This window comes from Nicotiana sylvestris, chromosome 7, assembly GCF_000393655.2.
Source record: "Nicotiana sylvestris chromosome 7, ASM39365v2, whole genome shotgun sequence".
Lineage (NCBI taxonomy): Eukaryota > Viridiplantae > Streptophyta > Magnoliopsida > Solanales > Solanaceae > Nicotiana > Nicotiana sylvestris.
In genome coordinates, this window is record NC_091063.1 from 30,384,675 (window position 1) to 30,404,741 (window position 20,067).

The 20,067-nt window shown below is 38.2% G+C and overlaps 2 protein-coding genes across 2 annotated transcripts; one reads left to right on the forward strand and one right to left on the reverse strand.

The window, feature by feature from the left end:
- Nucleotides 1-1,269: 1,269 nt before the first annotated feature.
- LOC104216301 (transcription factor ILR3-like) lies at nucleotides 1,270-15,085 on the reverse strand. The gene is made up of 5 exons (XM_009766326.2): nucleotides 14,503-15,085; nucleotides 11,471-11,533; nucleotides 2,188-2,265; nucleotides 1,940-2,102; nucleotides 1,270-1,788 (listed from the first exon to the last, which is right to left on the reverse strand). Exons 1-5 carry the CDS (start codon nucleotides 14,661-14,663, stop codon nucleotides 1,522-1,524), a joined length of 732 nt encoding a protein of 243 aa, XP_009764628.1. The 5' UTR covers nucleotides 14,664-15,085; the 3' UTR covers nucleotides 1,270-1,521.
- Nucleotides 15,086-19,373: 4,288 nt separating this feature from the next.
- Nucleotides 19,374-19,844, forward strand: LOC138872928 (uncharacterized). Its single transcript, XM_070151348.1, has 2 exons — nucleotides 19,374-19,685; nucleotides 19,770-19,844. The coding sequence occupies exons 1-2, from the start codon at nucleotides 19,374-19,376 to the stop codon at nucleotides 19,842-19,844; spliced, it is 387 nt and encodes a 128-aa protein (XP_070007449.1).
- The last annotated feature ends 223 nt before the right edge of the window (nucleotides 19,845-20,067 follow it).

A 20,067-nucleotide genomic window follows, 5' to 3' on the forward strand; every position in this document is an offset into this window, starting at 1 on the left:
AGAGTAAGGAAAGGAATTCTGGTAGTGAGGACAGGAAGCAGAAGATACCAAAGTGACCACTCAAGCAAAACAAGCAAATCTTTTATATAGCCACATTATCCATTCATTCACATTTTGTTGACACCTGTATGTTCAAGGTCCCAATTTGTGGACCCTGTCCTATTCCAAAATTAATTTATTAAATTTCTATTTTTTCTTCTCTTTCCCTTCTTCACGAATTGTAAACAAAAGCTCCGATAATAGAGACTGTAAATATAAGCTCCGATAATGAAGACTGAAGTTCAATCGAGTTCTGATATACCAGCCTAAATAATAAGCTTCTTGATAACCTTGAGAAATATTTCTTTGAAGCCAATAACAATCTATGTCCTGAACATTCAAAGTCATTCCTTCATCCGCCTCCTGCATCTCATCTTCCTCAATGCCACTGCCCATCTGCATAGCGCCAGAACCATCGGCTTCCAGCACAACATCATCCTCCTCTTCATCATCAAGCTCACTCTCTTCATCTTCTTCTTCGTCTTCATTCTCCTCAAACTCAACTGCTACACTAACATCACAATCAAGAGCTTCGTCGCCATCATCGCGACCATCTAATTGGTAGTCAGTGATGAGTTGCCCATTTGACACCAACTTATCAAATACCTGGTCCGAAATAGGGTTTAACAGCTTTTTAATTTCCAATTTCTTTTCAGGGTTCTTAAAGTTGCCGTCTTTTAACACGGCCAATATCTCATCAGCGGCCCCACTCACAATACTAAAGGGTTGTCCACCAATTTACTGTTGAATGAGACTGTAAACATAAGCTCCGATTTTACTTCCCATGGTTATTGGAGTTTGTTGTTGATATCTTGGAAGGAGTTATGCGAGTGCGTTGGGAGTGTGCTAAGGTTCTGAGCTTTTTCCTTTGTTTGGGTTGTGTTCTATGTTTTGCTAGAAGTGGCTATGGTAGAATAGAAATGGGAGGGGGAAAGGGGAGGTGGGAGTTTGGCAGGGAAGACGAGGGAAAAATAGAAGGGAAAGAGAAAGGTCATTTTTTTCTTTTTTAATAAAAATAATGACTATCCACGCGCCTTTGTAGCGTGATATGCACACAATTAGCCATGTCAGTTGTGCGGCTTCCACATAGGCATAGTCAACGGTCAAATGTGTTTATTAGTATTTATTGCATCAAGTTGGAGTGTTCAAATGGGAAAAGTGCAAGTTCATGTATTGGCTTTTAAAACTGATGCAAGTTTAAGTGGCCAGGAAGCCATTACGCCTTTAATATACATAAAACCAAGTTCGATTATTTCAGAAGGAATCCCATTTAGGAATTATAATACACAAACTGTTTTTTGGGACTGTTTTTCGGGTGAGTACCCGGCATGTACACGATTTAGCAAAACATCAAGTCGGACTCATACATCAAAGACCAATAAATACAACCAGCAAATTGTCTCAGTTGTCTGTCACCTTTAACATGCATAGGAGCAACAAAAAGACTAAAGCTCCAGTAGCAAGTCACCTGGCAAGTCCAGCTTAAGCAACTGGTGGACGGAGCACATGATCTTGTGATGTGTCAACAACAGCAGGTTGCATGAATTGCCACATCGCAACACTAGGATAACCAATGAAAGGCATCAGTTTGTTGCCAGCAACTTGTCCTTGCGCAGTAAATGCAGCTCCCATGGCAGAGGGATGGGAGAGAAAGCCTGGTTTAGAAGCTAAGGTTTTAACCTGCTGCTCCAAATTCTCTTTTTCTTCCTTTAGCCTTTGCTTTTCATCACGGAGCTCAATCTTCTCTGCCTGAACAGACAAAGATTTTTTCTTCTGTAAGTGCCTGAAGAGAGCTAAAGAAAAGAATCCCGTCCACTCACTATTATTACTGGAATCAAGATAACGGAAAATTAGCATGGATGAAAGTAGATATTCAGTACCACCAGAACTAGAACTACACCTTAAGTTCTTTAATCTTCTCTTGCAGTTCCTCATTTGACTCCTTCAGCTTCTGGGTTTCAGTTCGCAGCTCAATCAGCATCTTTTGAGCATCACTCAGAATTGCAACTTTCTCAGTTTTAGGTGGCCTTCCAGGATCAAGGACAGAGCTCAATTCAAGGAACCTAGATGATGACAGATTTAGATGTGAGAACTCATAAGGAAGTATATATATATCACAAGAGAAAAATCTAGAGGGAGAGATCATGCCTCTCATTTAGTCTGTCCCTCCGTAATTTCTCTCGACTTGCCTTAGACCTCGGGGAGCTGCAACATTCAATTCTGGACCTGTATATAAAGTTAAAACACATAGCCAAGCAAAGAAATAAATAACACCAATTCAAATGGAATTGGTCTCCGCATGGAAAATGATATCTAAAACAACTGGCTTTAACACTTCAAAACCTCCCGGTTCTATCACATTTTCTTGTTTTGGGGGATGAGAGGGAGGGTTATTAGCAACTCACTTTAATGGTGAACCTTTTGAAAGATTGTTTTCCTTGGAAAGAGGGAAACTGGACAAAGTTATCAACCAACAGGTTATTAGAAGGCTTGTAGTCAGCCATGTACTTCAGTTAGTTTGATACAGCTTCATACAAGCTGAAGAAGTAGCTCACAAGCTTGTTGAAACTTTGATGTAGCGGCAACTTTGTTTCCTTTCAAGCTCTTCCTGTTGCTACTTCTAGTCTACTAATCTACTTTACATAACTCGTCTTTTCCAAGTTAGTCCTTTTTTCTTCTAAGTTTACGCAAATACCACACGCAAACCCTATATATAAAAATTGAACCAAAATATTGATTTTCTTTATGACTGAGAAACCCCCGAGGGGCAGTGACGCAGTCTACCCTTCTCCACTTAAATACCAGGCCTGGAATGTGTGACATGCGCCTAACCCACACGTCATATGATGCGCTCATACCACTAGACCAAAACCCTGGGGCACTAAGTACTGATTTCTTATGTGAGTTTGCCCTCTCTGTCGCTGGATATTGCAATGTGATGTTTAGAGGGTTGTGCAAGGATTGCAAGGTTATCCTGGGAGAGACCCTCGCGACTCAGCATAGGCTCTTAGTGCTGGACATCGGGAAGAGGAAGAAGAGGTATGCTCGTAGCCGACCGAGGATTAGATGGGGAGCTTTAACCAAGGATAAAGCCGAGGAGTTGGAGGGGAGGCTATCCGCTATGGGAGCTTGGAGGAGTAGTGGAGACGTGAGCACTATGTGGTCGACGACGGCGAACTATGTGAGGGAGGCGGCGAGAGAGGTGCTAGGTGTGTCGAAGGGTTTTTCTGGCAGGCACCAAGGAGACTGGTGGTGGAATGACATAGTCCAAGGTAAAGTGGAGGTGAAGAAGGTAGCGTATGCGAAGTTAGCAGGGAGCACAAGCGAGGAGGAGAGGAGTGCGAATAGAGAGAGGTACATAGTGGCTAGGAAGGAGGCAAAGCTGGCGGTTACGCAGGCTAAGAATGCAGCGTTTAGCCGTCTATACAAGGAATTAGGGGAGAAAGGCGGGGAAAGGAAGTTGTTTCGGCTGGCTAAAGCGGGGGAGAGGAAGGCCCGGGATCTGCACCAAGTAAGGTGCATCAAAGACGAGGATGGTAGAGTATTGATGGGAGAGTCTTAGATTAAGCAGAGATGGCAGACGTACTTTTATGGTATTCTAAATGATGAGGGGGACCGGGATATAGCGCTAGGGGACTTGGGGCATTCGGAGAGTCTCCGAGATTTTTGGTATTGTAGGCGCATTAAGGTGGAGGATGTCGTGGGGGCTTTGCGTAAGATGAGTAGGGGTAGAGCGACTGGGCCAGATGAAATTCGGGTTGAGTTTTGGAAGTGTGTAGGTAGAGCAGGATTGGAATGGCTACTGGGTTGTTCAATGTAATTTTTAGGACGAAGAGGATGCCGGAGGAATAGAGGTCGAGTACAGTGGTACCGTTGTACAAGAACAAAGGTGATAACCAGTGCTGTAACAATTATAGGGGTATCAAGTTACTTAGCCATACCATAAAAGTCTGGGAGAGGGTGGTGGAGGTGAGGGTGAGAAAGATGACGTCTATATCCGACAATCAGTTTGGGTTCATGTCGGGCCGCTCCACTACGGAAGCTATCCACCTTATTAGGAGGTTGGTGGAACAGTACAGGGATAAGAAGAAGGATCTGCACATGGTGTTTATTGACTTAGAGAAAGCGTATGATAAGGTTCCTAGGGAGGTGCTTTGGAGATGTCTGAGGCGAAGGGCATGGCGGTAGACTACATACGAGCGATCAAGGACATGTATGATGGAACTAAGACTAAGGTTAGGACTGTGGGAGGCGACTCGCAGCATTTCCCGGTTGTTATGGGATTACACCAAGGCTCTGTGCTTAGCCCGTTCTTATTTGCCTTGGTGATGGATGCTTTGACACACCATATTCAAGGGGAGGTGTCATGGTGTATGTTATTTGTTGATGACATAGTTCTAATTGACGAGACGAGGGCCGATGTTAACGAGAGATTGGAGGTTTGGAGACAGACTCTCGAGTCTAAGGGTTTCAAATTGAGCAGGTCTAAGACAGAGTACCTGGAGTGCAAGTTTAGCGCTGAGTCGAGGGAAGTAGGCGGGGACGTGAGGCTTGGATCACAGGTCATCCCAAAGAGAGATAGCTTCAAGTACCTTGGGTCGATGATTCAGGGGGACGGAGAGATCGACGAGGACGTCACTCACCGCATAGGGGCGGGCTGGATGAAATGGAGGCTTGCATCTGGAGTCTTGTGCGACAAGAAAGTGCCACCGATACTCAAAGGTAAGTTTTATAGAGTTGTGGTTAGACCGGCCATGTTGTGTGGGGCAGAGTGTTAGCCGGTTAAGAACTCTCATATCCAGAGGATGAAAGTAGCAGAGATGCGGATGCTGAGGTGGATGTGCGGGTACACTAGGATAGACAAGATTAAGAATGAAGATATTCGAAGAAGGTGGGTGTCGCCCCTGTGGATGACAAAATGCGGGAAGCGAGGCTCACATGGTTCGGGCACGTGCAGAGGAGAAGCCTTGATGCACCGGTGAGGAGGTGCGAGCGGCTGGCCGTGGTGGGTACGAGAAGAGGTAGAGGGAGACCTAAGAAGTATTAGGGAGAGGTGATCAGGCAGGACATGGTACGACTTTAGATTTCCGAGGACATGGCCCTTGATAGGAAGGCCTGGAGGTCAAGCATTAGGGTTGTAGGATAGGGGTAGTAAAGCTTTCCTTACTTCATACCGGGGGTGAGGCGGGGTGGATTAGGGTTGATCTTAGATGGCTTGCAGTTTATGTGGAACCCACACTATTCTTGTTGTTTATCATAGCCCGGGCCTTAGATTCTGGTTACTGTTATTGCATGTCATTCATCTTTTGGTTTTTATGCTTCTCTTACTATTACGGTTTCTATTGGAGTTACTAATGAATTCTCTTTTCTTGTTTCTTATTTTATTTTCGTCTTTCTGAGCCGAGGGTCTATCAGAAACAGCATCTCTGCCCCTATCAGGGCAGGGGTAAGGGCAGGGGTAAGGTCTGCGTATACATTACCCTCCCCAGACCCCACTATATGGGATTTTACTGAGTAATTGTTGTTGTTGTATGTTTAGGTAAGTATGTCACGAGCTGAGCTATAAACAAGCTCAGTCGTGAAGAAGCAGAATAGGGAAGGAGAGGGAAAGAAGAAGAAGATAGAGAGAAAGTTGGATAATATTTCTGATAAGAAAAACATGCGTACATATGCCAGCTAAATAGGAATCCAGCATTGGATTCTAATGTAACAACCTATTACACCATTGACTACCACGTGTCCCTACTAGAAGGGATTTAGTAGGACCTAATTGTAAAAACAAGAAAATAAAGATAGGGACTAAACTGAACATAGTAAGACTTATGGACCTCTACTACTAAGCTTAATTCATGACAAGGTATAACGTTCTACATGTTGATGCCTGTCTTGCTATTATTTTGAATTGTTTGGTACCATTGAACTTTGGATTTCAAAATTGAAATTGTGATCTTGTTATCTCATAATTCCCTTTCTTCTTGACTTTCAACTTATGCTTGGTAGGAGAGAAGCAACTCGAGTAGGTCATACATCTCACTCCAAACCAGCAATAATGCACCACGCATCTCTCACCTATTTTTAGTTGATGGAATGCACGAGCAAATATTAACTTTTGCGCACATGTGATTTAAATAAATTTTTGTTAGTACACATGTATCTTTGTGGTTACTCAAATGAAGTTAAAGCCTTTTTTTCTTAATCAACTGCATCCATCCTAAAAACACTCCAACACAATGAGACAATTAAAAATAGGTATAATGTGAGAATCCCAAAAATAGGATGAACAGTCCATTGAAGCTATATTTTCATAATCAACTATTGAAAAGGATGCATATTTTTATATAAAGCTTTGTCTAATGTTTTGGTTTCTGTAATAGCAATTAGATAGATTGGACAGTGAGGCTTGAAACACAGAGTTCTACTTAACCAGTTCAAATTCAAGATGACATTCCTTCAAATGGAAATTGGCAATTGTTAGATAATGAATGTAGACATAATCTGAATGTAGACATAATCTTATGTAATATACATAGCTAGCATAATTATAGGGATTCACAGCAGACTTATAGGATTTTCTTTTTGATTCTTTCCATAATTAAGGCTCTTATGTACTTGTATATATACTTGTTACTTCTTGAATACAACACAAGAGAGATTTCTCTATTGTCTCTATACTTTACATGGTATCAGAGCATGTCTACTGCTTGCCGGAGTTGAGTCGAATCCGCTGCCGGAAATTCCTTGGTCGTAAGCTAATCTGAGGTCTTTTTGACATTTCCAATTGACTTGTGGTGGTTCTCTGATCATAGAACCACATTTTGGCAAAGAACAAACTCAGACCAAATCTTATTCTCACTTTGTTTGGTCAGGTTTGAGTTTGGTTTATTGGTTATTCGATTTCTTTAATTCTGTGGTATTTTTCTTGGAGGTTGCCTGTGTGAGTAGCTTGCATCTTTATTTTTGACTCACTGTGGTGATTGATTAGTAACTTGATATTGTCTGTTGGGTCTTTCCTTAAACTTTGTTGGTCTCTAATTTTGTTTGAGTTGGGGACAAATTCGTTTGGTTCTCTGATTTGGTTGAGTGGATTATTAAAGTTGAATCCTGTTCAATAGATTGTTGATTTCGTGTCTACCAGGATCTGTTTGAGTATCTTTTAGCTTCGGGGACCTCTGTTAGTTTAATCAGTTTGTTATTGAAAGAAAAAAATGATGGTAAAGAATAATAATGCAACAACTCCTAGTCCAACAATCTTGGTTTCGGATGAGTTTCTAAAATTCCTTCAATATCATAAATCAGTTAAGGAATCTTCTTCAGTTACTGTCTTTGCTGGGTCAGATAAAACATGTCTTATCACCTCTTCCAATAAATAGGTGATCGATTTTGGTGCTACAAATCACATGACAGGTAATCCAAATATTTTTTCTAGCTTTCGCTCACATAAAGCACCCTCTCCGGTTACTGTAGCTGATGGATCAACTTATAGCAGTGTTGGATCTGGGATTGTTAAACCAACTTCCTCTATTACCCTGTCATCTGTATTAAGTTTACCAAACTTGGCATTTAACTTGATTTTTGTTAGTAAAATTACCAAAGACCTTAATTGTTGTGTTGCATTTTTTCCCGATCATTGTTTGTTTTTAGATCTTAAGACGATGTAGGTTATTGGTAAAGGATATATATTGGTGATCTCTACATTCTTGATGACTGGGAGCCACGGTCTGTTGCATGCTCTAGTATCGTGTCTCCTTTTGAAGCACATTGTCGACTTGGACATCCCTCTTTGCCTTTGTTAAAGAAGCTCTATCTTCAATTTCAGAATATTTCATCATTGGATTATGAGTCATGTTGATTTGCAAAACACCATCGCATCTCGTTAAGTCCAAGGGTTAATAAGCGAGTTGAGTGAGCTTTTGAGTTGGCCCATTCTGATGTTTGGGGACCATGTCCGGTTGTTTCTAAAACTGGGCATAAGTATTTTGTCACTTTTATAGATGATTTTTCTCGAATGACTTGGATTTACTTTATGAAGAGCCACTCTGAAATGTTTACTTATTTTTCTGCCTTTTGTGCTGAAGTCAAAACTCAATTCAATGCTTCAGTACGTACTCTAAGGAGTGATAACGCTAAAGAATACATGTCAGAGTTATTTCAGTCCTACATGAGACAACATGGCATATTACATCAGTCTTCATGTGTTGATATACCCTCTCAAAATGGAGTTGTTGAGAGGAAGAATAGGCATCTACTTGAGACAGCTCGAGCACTTTTGTTCCAAATGAAGGTTCCTAAACAGTTCTGGGCTGATGCGGTTTCTACGGCTTGTTTTCTGATTAATCGCATGCCATCTAGTGTAATCGATGGTAATATGCCTTATAGTGTTCTTTTTCCGAACAAGTCATTATTTCCGGTGGAACCTAAGGTGTTTGGAAGCACATGTTATGTTCGAGATGTTCGACCATCTCTTACCAAGTTGGATCCCAAGGCTGTGAAGTGTGTTTTCCTGGGCTATTCTCGCCTTCAGAAGGGGTATCGATGTTATTCTACTGAGCTTGGCAAATATATAGTGTCAACTGATGTGGTATTTTCAGAGACTACACCATTCTTCTATGCACCTCCCATTTCTACAAGCCAGGGGAGGAAGATGAGTGGCTAGTATATCAGGCTACCCGTACTTTGACAGAACAATTAGATGATACTCTTCGATCTCCCAGTTCTTCTATTGAGCACCAATCGACTATTATGCCTTCAGTACCTGCTCCAGCAAGACCTCCAATTGTTCAAGTTTATTCGCGGAGGCGAGAGACAAATGATACATGTCCCGCACCAGTTCCTGCATCATTTGATTCTTCTTTGCTTGATCCTTCAGATAACCTTGATCTTCCTATTGCTCTTCTCAAAGGTACAATACTTGCAAATCGACATATTCTGTTGCTAACTTTGTTTCCTATGGCCACTTATCCTCTACGTCTAGATCTATGATTGTTTCTCTAAACTCCATCTCCGTAAAGTTAATCCAGATGGTTCTGTGGCAAGACTTAAGGCCAGACTTGTGGCGAAAGGGTATGCTCAGACTTATGGGGGGATTATTCTGACACCTTCTCCCCGGTTGCCAAACTCACTTCTATCCGCTTATTTATTTCTCTAGCTGCGTCCGAGAATTGGCCTTTACATCAGTTGGATATCAAGAATGTGTTCCTTCATGGTGATCTTCAGGAGGAAGTGTATATGGAGCAACCACCCGGTTTTGTTGCTTAGGGGAGTATGGAAAAGTCTGTCATTTGAAGAAGTCCTTGTATGGCTTGAAGCAGAGTCCACGAGCTTGGTTTGGCAAGTTCAGTGAGGTAGTTCAAGAGTTTGGGTTGAAAATGAGTAAGTGCGATCACTCAGTTCAGTGAGGTAGTTCAAGAGTTTGGGTTGAAAATGAGAAAGTGCGATCACTCAGTCTTCTATCGGAAATCAGTAGCTGGTACTATTCTCCTCGTTGTATATGTTGATGATATTGTTATCACAGGAAGTGACTATGCTGGGACTTCTTCCCTCAAGTCTTTTCTGTATACTAGGTTTCATAAAAAGGACTTAGGCCAGTTGAAATACTTTTTGGGAGTAGAAGTAAACAGAAGCAAGAAGGGAATTCTTTTGTCTCAGAGAAAGTACATTCTTGACTTGCTTGTAGAAACTGGAAAGTTGGCAGCTAAACCTTGCAGTACTCCAATGGTTCCTAATGTGCATCTTATGAAAGATGATGGTGATCCTTTTGACGATCCAGAGAGATACAGGAGGTTAGTTGGGAAATTAAACTACCTTACTGTGACTCGTCCAGATTGCTTTTGCGGTAAGTGTTGTTATCCAGTTCATGTCTTCACCAACGGTCAAACATTAGGCAACTTTGGAACAGATTTTGTGTTACTTGAAAGGAGCTCCTGGACTTGGCATATTATATAGCAATCACAATCATACTCGTATTGAGTGTTTTGCAGATGCTGACTGGGCTGGATCGAAAATTGATAGAAAATCTACTACAGGTTATTGTATCTTTGTTGGAGGAAACTTGGTATCATGGAGGAGTAAGAAGCAAAGTGTTGTATCTTGATCTAGTGCAGAATCCGAGTATAGAGCTATGTCACAATCTACACGTGAGATTATGTGGATACATCATCTGTTGACTGAAATTGGGTTAGAGCATCCAATATCAGCAAAACTCTGGTGTGACAATCAAGCTGCTCTCCATACTGCGTCAAATCCGGTGTATCATGAAAGAACTAAGTATATTGAGGTTGACTGCCATTTTATTCGTGAGAAGATTCAGGAGAACTTGATCTCCGCTGGCTACGTGAAGACAGGAGAGCAACCGGCTGATTTGTTCACAAAGGCGTTGAATGGAATTCGAGTTGATTACTTTTGTAACAAGCTGGGCATGATCAATATTTATGATCCAGCTTGAGGGAGAGTGTTAGATAATGAATGTAGACATAATCTTATGTAATATACATAGCTAGCATAATTATAGGGATTTACAGCATACTTATAGGATTTCCTTTTTGATTATTTCCATAGTTAAGGTTCTATGTACTTGTATATATACTTGTTACTTCTTGAATACAACACAAGAGAGATTTCTCTATTGTCTCTATACTTTACAGCAATTATAATACTACAACCCTAATACATGCTTGGAACAGGAAAACACCAACTCACACCACATTGGTACTCTTAAACTGAATGTAAGAGTTTGCACATGTACCCATGTTTTATATCCATGCCTGAGTTCAGTGGTGGAGATTAGCAAGAGGAAGGGTGGAGAATCTGGACAAAAGGTATATGTGGCCAGCCTTCAGTATAGAGGTTGGCTATGACTTGACTATATAGAAACCTTATTTTAAATAATACTATCAGTATTGAGATGACCGATAAACAATTTTACTCTAAGCAACAAAAGTTTTCTAATAAAACAAAAAAATGAAAACGAATATAAAGAAACTAGCTAGTTGCGTTTGCCTAACATATGATAGGATATCATTATGCTGATAAAGTTACTAAACTACAACCAAGAACCTCGCAAGGAAAATAGGCTTGAATAATCAGCAAAGTTCTCTCACCAAAGCTCCTTACCTCACATAAGGTAGGGGTATCGAACGGGTTCACCCCACCCTCCCGAGATCCCACTTGTGGGAACACACTGGGTATGTTATTGGGAAGAAGAGCCTTTGTCATGTGTGACTTTTAGCATCACAAGCTCTTTTTTATTTAGTGGGCTGCTAAACTCCAATCACAAAAGAAACCGCGAAAATGCATATATATGGCACTTGGCCCTTCATTTAGAACATAGATTTAAACAGATTCAGATCTCTAAAGGAAGATGAAAGTAATAATCAAGAGTTCATCCAAAAAACATCACAAACAGTGCTAAAAGAGAAACAGATAATTTACTTACCGTTTTCGTGAGCTTGCCTCCTTACTAACTTCTGAATCATCAAATGTGTAATCTGTTTCTGCACTGAAAGAGATAGGTGACCATCAGAATATGGAGATGGTAATAACAAAGAAAGATGCTGATCTCATCACTGCATCTTCCTTTTAAGACATCAGACAGGTATGTGCCCATAAGATTAGAAGTTCATCTTTCGTAGTTGTTACAATATCCTTGATGGAAAAGCTGATGGTTTTGAGTCCTAATAAATATATTTACAGAACAGGATTGAAGTCTTTCTATAACTTCAAGTAAGGTAATCTAGAGAGGAAATCTATAGCATCAAGTCCTCAACACAGAGTAATGGACAATTTCCTTGTGTTCGAAAGTACCCCCGATTCCAGTTTATGTGGCAACATTTCCTATTTAGTCTTTTTAGTTCGTTCTAAAAAGAATCGTAACTTTCTAAATTTAGAAAAACTCAACTTAAACTTCTCATTTTACTTAATGAGAAGATTTTATAGTCACACAAAGTTTATGGCATGTTTAAAACCAAAAGTTTCAAAAGTGTTCCTTTCTTTCTTAAACTTCTTGCTATTCAAACATTGCCACATAAAGTGGGACAAAGAGAATAACAACTTTTCAAGCTATAGACCGGCCAAAGTGACAATTTCTTGTTGAAGTTACCTGCTACCCCATAATAAGACTATTTTGACACCAGGTGTCACTTACCACGATCAGGGACGGATCCACCTTGTACGAAGGGGGTTCAATTGAACCCGCTTCATTGGAAAAATTCATTATTTTTACTTGTGAATTTCAGCAAAAATACACATAAAAGGGATAAATACTAAGACTTGAACCCACTTGATATAAACAGAGGTTGCAGAGCAACAGTCAAGCGGGTTCAAAGTAAGTCTAAGGTTATGCTAGTTCGATCCCCCGCTAAAATGCTTAATTGAAGCATCATTTCTTTTTAGCTTTGCTCCTAAACGTATATCTTTAAGACACGTTTGAATTCATCGTCCACTTCATCTTCTATTATAATGGTAGGAGTATATTATTTTGCTTATTGTTGCTTTGTTGTTCCTTTTCTTGTCCTTGTTTTTCTACTTCTCATGATTTCTTGCTATTCTTATTAAACTTCATTTTAGTTCAAAAAAATTTAAAGCTTTCCATAAAGTGAATTTTGGTTCTTTTTTCATAAGTATTGCTCAAAGAATGAGAGTGCTTTATTGAAATTACTTGTAATCTTTTAATTTAATTTTAGTTTATATTATATTAAAATTGTTAATTTGTGTTATACTCAAAATTTTATTTTGGCATACAATATCTTTTTCTTTAATCATTTTGGATTAATTAGTTTAGTTTAAAAAACTTGTTTGCCGTGTTTTGTTTGTAACTTTGTATGTTTTATTTCTTAATTCTTAGAGTTATAATACGATTTGTAAGTTGGTTGAACACTTCGATAAATTTGATAATTTATATAGATAAATTTCAAACATTTAAAGTAAATAGACTTTTTTTAAAAAAAAAAAAAAGAAAAAGAAAAATTTCCCGAACTTATAAAAAAAATTATATGACTTCATTTTGAAGTCATGTGATGGAAAAAAAAAAAGAGCCTTGCGCAAATGGTGTTTATTGGTGTACTTATACAATTGACTGTCGTGATCTTAGATTGAACCCGCTTGTATAAAATTCTGGGTCCGCCACCACGACCCTCCTGCTTTATTTCCATTACAACAAGTCATAATTTGCAAAGCTCGCACGCTTGGAGTTAAAAATTAGCATAGAGAGCTATGCCTAAATATCATCTAATCTCATATTCTCATTTTCATCATTTCATGTACCTCAGTACTCTCTTGAGCTTAAGAATTCTAGTGTAGAGCAAAAGCATAGTAAAAATTTTCTTATGGGTTTCTTTAATTCTACGGAAACTGACAATAGACTAATTAAAGAATTAAGCTTTCTTCTTACAGGTTCGGGTAGGACTGCTTATCGGGTCGATTGGGCGGTTATTTACTCTTTAACGGTTTGGCTTATTGGTTATCGGCTTTAGATGTATTAATCTGCTAGTCACCCGATAAGATATCGGGAGGATTGGTATCGGTTTAGCTCTTATCGGATGGTTATGGGGCAGTTTATCGGCCTAATTCAATCTATATTGCACATGACGTAATTTACCAAATTTCGCGAGGGTCCAAAATTTGCTTCGTCGTGCTTCAAATGTATGCTGATGTTGGTCAAAGAATGGGATTTCTTGCTCTTGTTTTATAACTGCTCCAATTTTCTTTAGATGCCGCTCTAATTTCTAAACAATCCAAGAACACCTGCCAAAATATTTACGGACTGACGTTTTTTTTACGTGCAAGCAAACCTGCAGATTTATATGTTAAACCCAATTTAACAGCAGATTCTACTCGTTAAACTATCTATTGTTTGTTAAGTTTTGGTACTTCCACTGCACCGTCTAGAGGTGGTAAGAATACGTGAAGTAATCAAGTAAATTATTTTTGGTTTGATAGGATTGAAAAGAATGCGCAAAGCAAGCAATTAAAATTTGTCTAATAATAAATTAGTAATAGAGAATAGAGATAGAGTACTAGAAGTGTTAGAAGGGTTTTTGATTATTTAATATATATATGGATAAAAATAAATTTTATATGTGTATATATATTCTTAACGGGTTAACGCATTATCCGTTAAGAAAATTGAATAATCCGCCCCCAAACCGATAAGCCGTTAATAAAAGAATTTCAATCTGTTCCCCGTCCGTTAAATCGTTAACCCGATACCAATAAGCCATTAAGCTTCGGTTTCGGTTTCGGTTCGGTTTTCGGTTTCGGTTCGATTTTGAATACCCCTAGGTTCGACAGAACCCAATAGCTTTATCCTAAATCCTATATTTGTGGTGAAAACCCCACTAAATATATTCAAATAATTTATCCAGAACCCACTAAGATGACTTTTCTAGTATCCAGAAACCATAAACTCAAAATCATATAAAAACGCGCTGCTTCTAAGTGCTTAAGTTAAAGGTAGAAGAGCAGACTCACATTAGATTAGAGGAGGCATAGATTGTTTGAGCAGGCCAGCTGAAGTCAATAGTGGCCGGAGACTGGAAATCAGTGACGGCGACGGAGGCGGCGGAAGTGATATCAGTCATCAACTCATAATCAAATAGCCAATTGGGATTCCCACTTGAATCAATCTCCATCGGGTAAACTTCTGTTCTTCAGTTCCTCAATTTGCTCTGAACACTAGTATTATTGAACTACAACTATAAGGAATAATTGAGTAGAGTAGTAATAGTAGCATTAGTTGAAATGATAGCATCAGAAATACATACATACATATATATATATATAAAGAAAGGTCATTTTCATTGGTTGCACAAATGGATGAGGACGGCGGAGAATTGACGGCAGCATCGAGAATGACAAAGTGAATTTCGTCATTAAATGGATTTTCTAACTCCTCAAAAGTAAACGCTCTTTTGTATGGACAACTAAAAGTGGCATGATTTTTGCTGCTTCACTACAACAGTAGCTTTCATTCATCTGTCACATTCATCAATCATCATTTTGAAATTGCAACTTGACTGCAACAACTATGGGTAAGCTTCTACTTGGAATTATCTCACATGTCTTATAGCCTGTTTGCCCAATCTTATTTTTGGCCACAAGTGCTTTTTGGGGCCAAAAGCATTTTTGGTCAAAAAATTAAAGTGTTTGACCAAGCTTCTGAAAGGAAAAAAAAATGTTTTTGAGGAAAAACAAAATAGTTTTGAAGAAGTAGTTTCTCCCAAAAGCACTTTTTTGAGAAGCACTTTTGAGAAAAATATACTTAGAAGCAATTTTTTAAAGCTTAGCCAAATATTAATTATTGCTCAGAAGTGCTTTTTAAACTAATTAGCCAAATTCAACTTGTTTTTCGCCAAAAGTACTTTTGAGAAAAACAATTTTGAAAAAAAATACTTCTCAAAATAAACTAATTTTTGTAGCTTGGCCAAACAAACTATTAGTTATAAACCTAAACTGTAACTACCTTTCTAAAATTTAATACTAGGCGCATATAGTATGTACATAATATATTTTGCTCATAATTAGCGAGAGATAAGTACTCTAACTTATAAAATGTTGCTGAAAAAGTTCGACTTCCCCTCCGATCCGCCGCTAAGGACAGAAAAAATTCATACGCATGACAACTGACCATATTTCTACGTCTCAAACTTTTAAAGATTTTTAGCATTAAATTAAAATTATAATTTCAAATCTAATATTTATTGATATTTTAATAAATTTTTACATATAAATTTATATTCTGTATTGAAAGTTATAAGTTTAATTGAACTCATAGCTGAGGGCTACATCCGCCCTTCCCGCACGCTCATTCGTTTTTCCTCGTATATTTTTTGGAAGGAATTTGGGCCCCATAAAAATTATTTTATTATTTTCACTTCAATTTATAATATTGTTTGTAAAATTTATTATTCTTTGTTTTTCGACTGTAATTTCAATTTTTTTTTCAATTTCAATAAAATATTATCTGAACGTCAATCTATAAGTTACATATATTAAAAAAATCAGTCCTTCTTAACATAGTAAAAATTTTGATTTATGTTTCAGCAATGTGTAAAAATAAGTAAAATAGAATTTAAGTTCTATTTGTAAAGGACTTTGGTCCTAAATGCTTTCGAAATGTAAAAATGGGTTTTGATTCCTGAAAATTTAATTTTTTTTCTATTTCATTTTATATGACAGTATTTGATTAAATACAAAACTGAAGAAAAAAGTTATTTTGTCGTATAAACTCTCTCTCTCTCTATTATATTTACTTTTATGGCCCATTTGGCCATAAAAAAATTAAGATTTGTTCACCTTTTTCAAAATCATTGTTTGACCATAAAATTTTCGATTCACTTAGAAGATAAATTTTGAAATTTTTCAAAAATTTGAATAACTCCAAAAAGTTATTTTTCAAAATTTTCACTTCCGATCACTCACAAAAATTCAAAAAGAACCCAAAATTATATTCATGTCCAAACACAACTCTAATTTTCAAATACCATTTTCACTTAAAAAAAATTTACTTTTTTCCAAATTTTTATAATTCCTATGTCCAAGCGCCCACTTAAAGTCTTAATTTCTTTTCTGAATTATTCCTAAGGTCTAGGTATTCTAGTTTCTTTAAATTCTCTATGTTATTAATATAGTAGTTACATTTCCTCCTCCTTTTCTAATCTTCTTCCTCGTGTAAAAGCTTGTCAATAAAGGCAAATGAAAAATATTAAAATTAAAATTTGAAATATTAAAGATTCATAGTTTTTTACAACTAAAAAGACAATATCATATAAAATGGATTAGGAGTCTAAAATATAAAAACAGGATATTATGCCAATAAAAATATAATATAGGTCGCGTGTGGCACGTAAATCTCCTTTATCTGCAAACAGAGGTGGATCCAGGATTCAGAGGTTACGGGTACCACTATTTTATGCATACATTATATCTAGAGGCAGATATACATAATATCAAGCGGTGTCACCGGACACCGCTTTGCCGATTTTTTTTTTACTAGATATGTATATATAACTAATAAATAAAATAAAAATAACAACTATAAATACAAAAATTGGCATTGTTTGTCACTATAATAATTTGTTTGGTTCACTTCTTCAAATGTTGACACCAACAACAACAACAACCCAGTATAATCCCACTTAGTGGGGTCTGGGGAGGGTAGTGTGTACGCAGACCTTACCCCTACCCTAGGGTAGAGTGACTGTTTCCAAATAGACCCCCGGCATCCTTCCCTCCAAGAACATCCCACCTTGCTCTTGGGGAGACTCGAACTCACAACCTCTCGGTTGGAAGTGGGGGTTGCTTACCATCAGAGCAACCCTGACACCACTTACGAAAATTTATTCGTATGCCACAAAGTATACCTACAACTAGCTACAAAGATCGAATAGGAAGGATTGGCCGGTTTAGTTAGTCTATGATAAAACTCGAGTAGGTCTTTCATTCACAGAGAAATAAGTTCTATTTAGGTTTTGTATTTTTATGCTTAATTACAAAAAAAAAAAAAAAATCATGAAAGAGTGCCTCCAATTAAAAAAATTTCATAAAGAGCAACTTAATACTATATATTCTTTGTTTGACTAGATTATTTACCTTTATTATTTTTGGATTAATTTTTCCATATTAATTGTCGAATTATATCACAATTATTTTTAAAGCAAAACCTTCAACGTTCAACCTATGATAATCAATTATTAATCAAGTTTTTTTTCAAAAGCCAATAAAAATTACAGTTCAAATTACACTCTAATATATAAATTAATATTGTGTCATAAAAATAAGTTCTTGTTATGAATAATTTGTACATTGGATGCTACATTGGATGCCCATGTTGTGAATAACTTAAAGATTAAATCTCCTACTTTATGTCCATTATCTTTGATTTTTATGCCTATAAAAGGCCATGTAATTGCAATGGAAAGATACACCAAAGTGAAAGAAGAAAACACTTCTCCCTTCTTTCTATCTCTTCTTATTTACATTTTACTGCATTGCTTTTATTTTATAACACATTATCAGCACGAAGGTCTAATTTTATTCTTAACTCCCGCTAAGTTGAGCCATATTTTATTAAGGTATGTATCATTATAATCATTTTATTTATGGTAGTACATATTATATGCTCACTGTTTGCAGATTACTTGTGCGCTTGGGCATCTTAAATAGTTTAAGTGCATTGCAGTGATAAAATAACTATTTTCTTCCGTGTTCAACTCTTAGAGGACCTCAAAGTCATCAAACTAGCTATGCACTAATGTCATACTTATAATATTCATGGACTCCCTGGATCAAAACATATTTTTAAGGCATTTAGAAGAACTGTGAGAAATGAATTGATAAGCAATAATTTTATAGTTTGATTACTTTATATTTATTGGAACATATAAATAATATTAGTCACGTTCGATTCTATTAACACATATATATCAATAATATAAAGTGAAATGAAACAAGTATGTAATTTCTACTTTATGGAAAGAATAAAATGAAATAGTAGATTGTTAACATGATATAGCTCTATAGAGTTGGCAAAGATCCTTCAAAAGAGTAAAATTAATATAGCATGTGTCCAGGAGACAAGGTGGGTTGGATCGAGGGCGAAAAATGTGGATGGGCATAAGTTGTGGTACTCTGGAGTCCGGAGAGATAAGAATGGAGTGGGTATCCTGGTAAATAGCCATCTTAGAGAGTCGGTGGTAGAGGTTAGGCGGGTGAATGATAGACTAATGACTATTAAATTGGTGGTGGGTGAGTGTACTTTAAATGTCATTAGTGCGTACGCGCCGCAAGCGGGCTTGGATGAGGAGATTAAAAGGCGCTTTTGGGAGGGGTTGGATGACGTCGTTCGTAGTATTCCGCCTTCCGAGAGGTTATTCATAGGAGGAGATTTCAATGGTCATATTGGGTCGTCGGCAGGTGGTTATACTGAGGTGCATGGCGGCTTTGGTTTTGGGGAGCGGAACGAAGGGGCCACTTCGCTGTTGGATTTTGCCAAGGCATTCGATCTAGTGATTGCGAACTCATGTTTTCCGAAGCGGGAGGAGCACTTGGTTACTTACCAAAGTTCGGTGGCGAAGACTCAGATTGACTATCTCATCCTCAGGAGATGCGACAGAAGGTTGTGCGAGGATTGCAAAGTTATCCTAGGAGAGACCCTTGCAACGCAGCATAGGCTTTTGGTGATGGACATTGGTATTATGATAAAGAGGAAGAAGAGGTCAATACGAGGACGCCCGAGGATTAGGTGGGGCACTTTGACTAAGGATAAAGCTTAGGATTTGGAAGGAAGGTTATCGGCAATGGGAGCTTGGAGAAGTAGTAGGGACGCAAACACTATGTGATCGATGACGGCGAACTGTATAAAGAAGGTGGCGAGAGAGGTGTTAGGGACATCTTCGGGTCGCACCGGTGGCCACAAAGGAGACTGGTGGTGGAATGTAGTTGTCCAAGGTAAAGTGGAATCAAAGAAGGCGGCTTACCTATGGTTAATAGGAAGCACTGGTGAGGAGGAGAAGAGAGCGAACAATGAGAGGTATAAGGTAGCTAGGAAGGAGGCGAAGATGGCAGTAACGGAGGCTAAGATGGCAGCTTTTGCTCGTCTGTATGAGGAACTAGGGAACAAAGGCGGGGAGAAGAAGTTATTCCGAATTGCTAAGGTGAGAGAGAGGACGGCTCGGGATCTGGACCAAGTGAGGTGCATAAAAGATGATGACGGCAAAGTTTTGATGGGGGATGACCAGATTAAGAGGAGATGGCAAACCTACTTTCATAAACTCCTAAATGAAGAAGGGGATCAAGATATTTTACTAGGTTAATTGAGGAATGCTGACAGTCCCATGGATTAAGTTATTGTAGTGACATTGAGGTTGATGAGGTCATGGAGGCAATGCGTAAGATGAGAAGGGGCAGAGCTACCGGGCCAGACGAAATTCCGGTTGAACTTTGGAGGTGTGTGGGAGGAGCAGGCTTGGAATGGCTTACTGGGTTGTTTAATGTTATATTCAAGACTAATAGGATTCCTGAAGAGTGGAGGTGGAG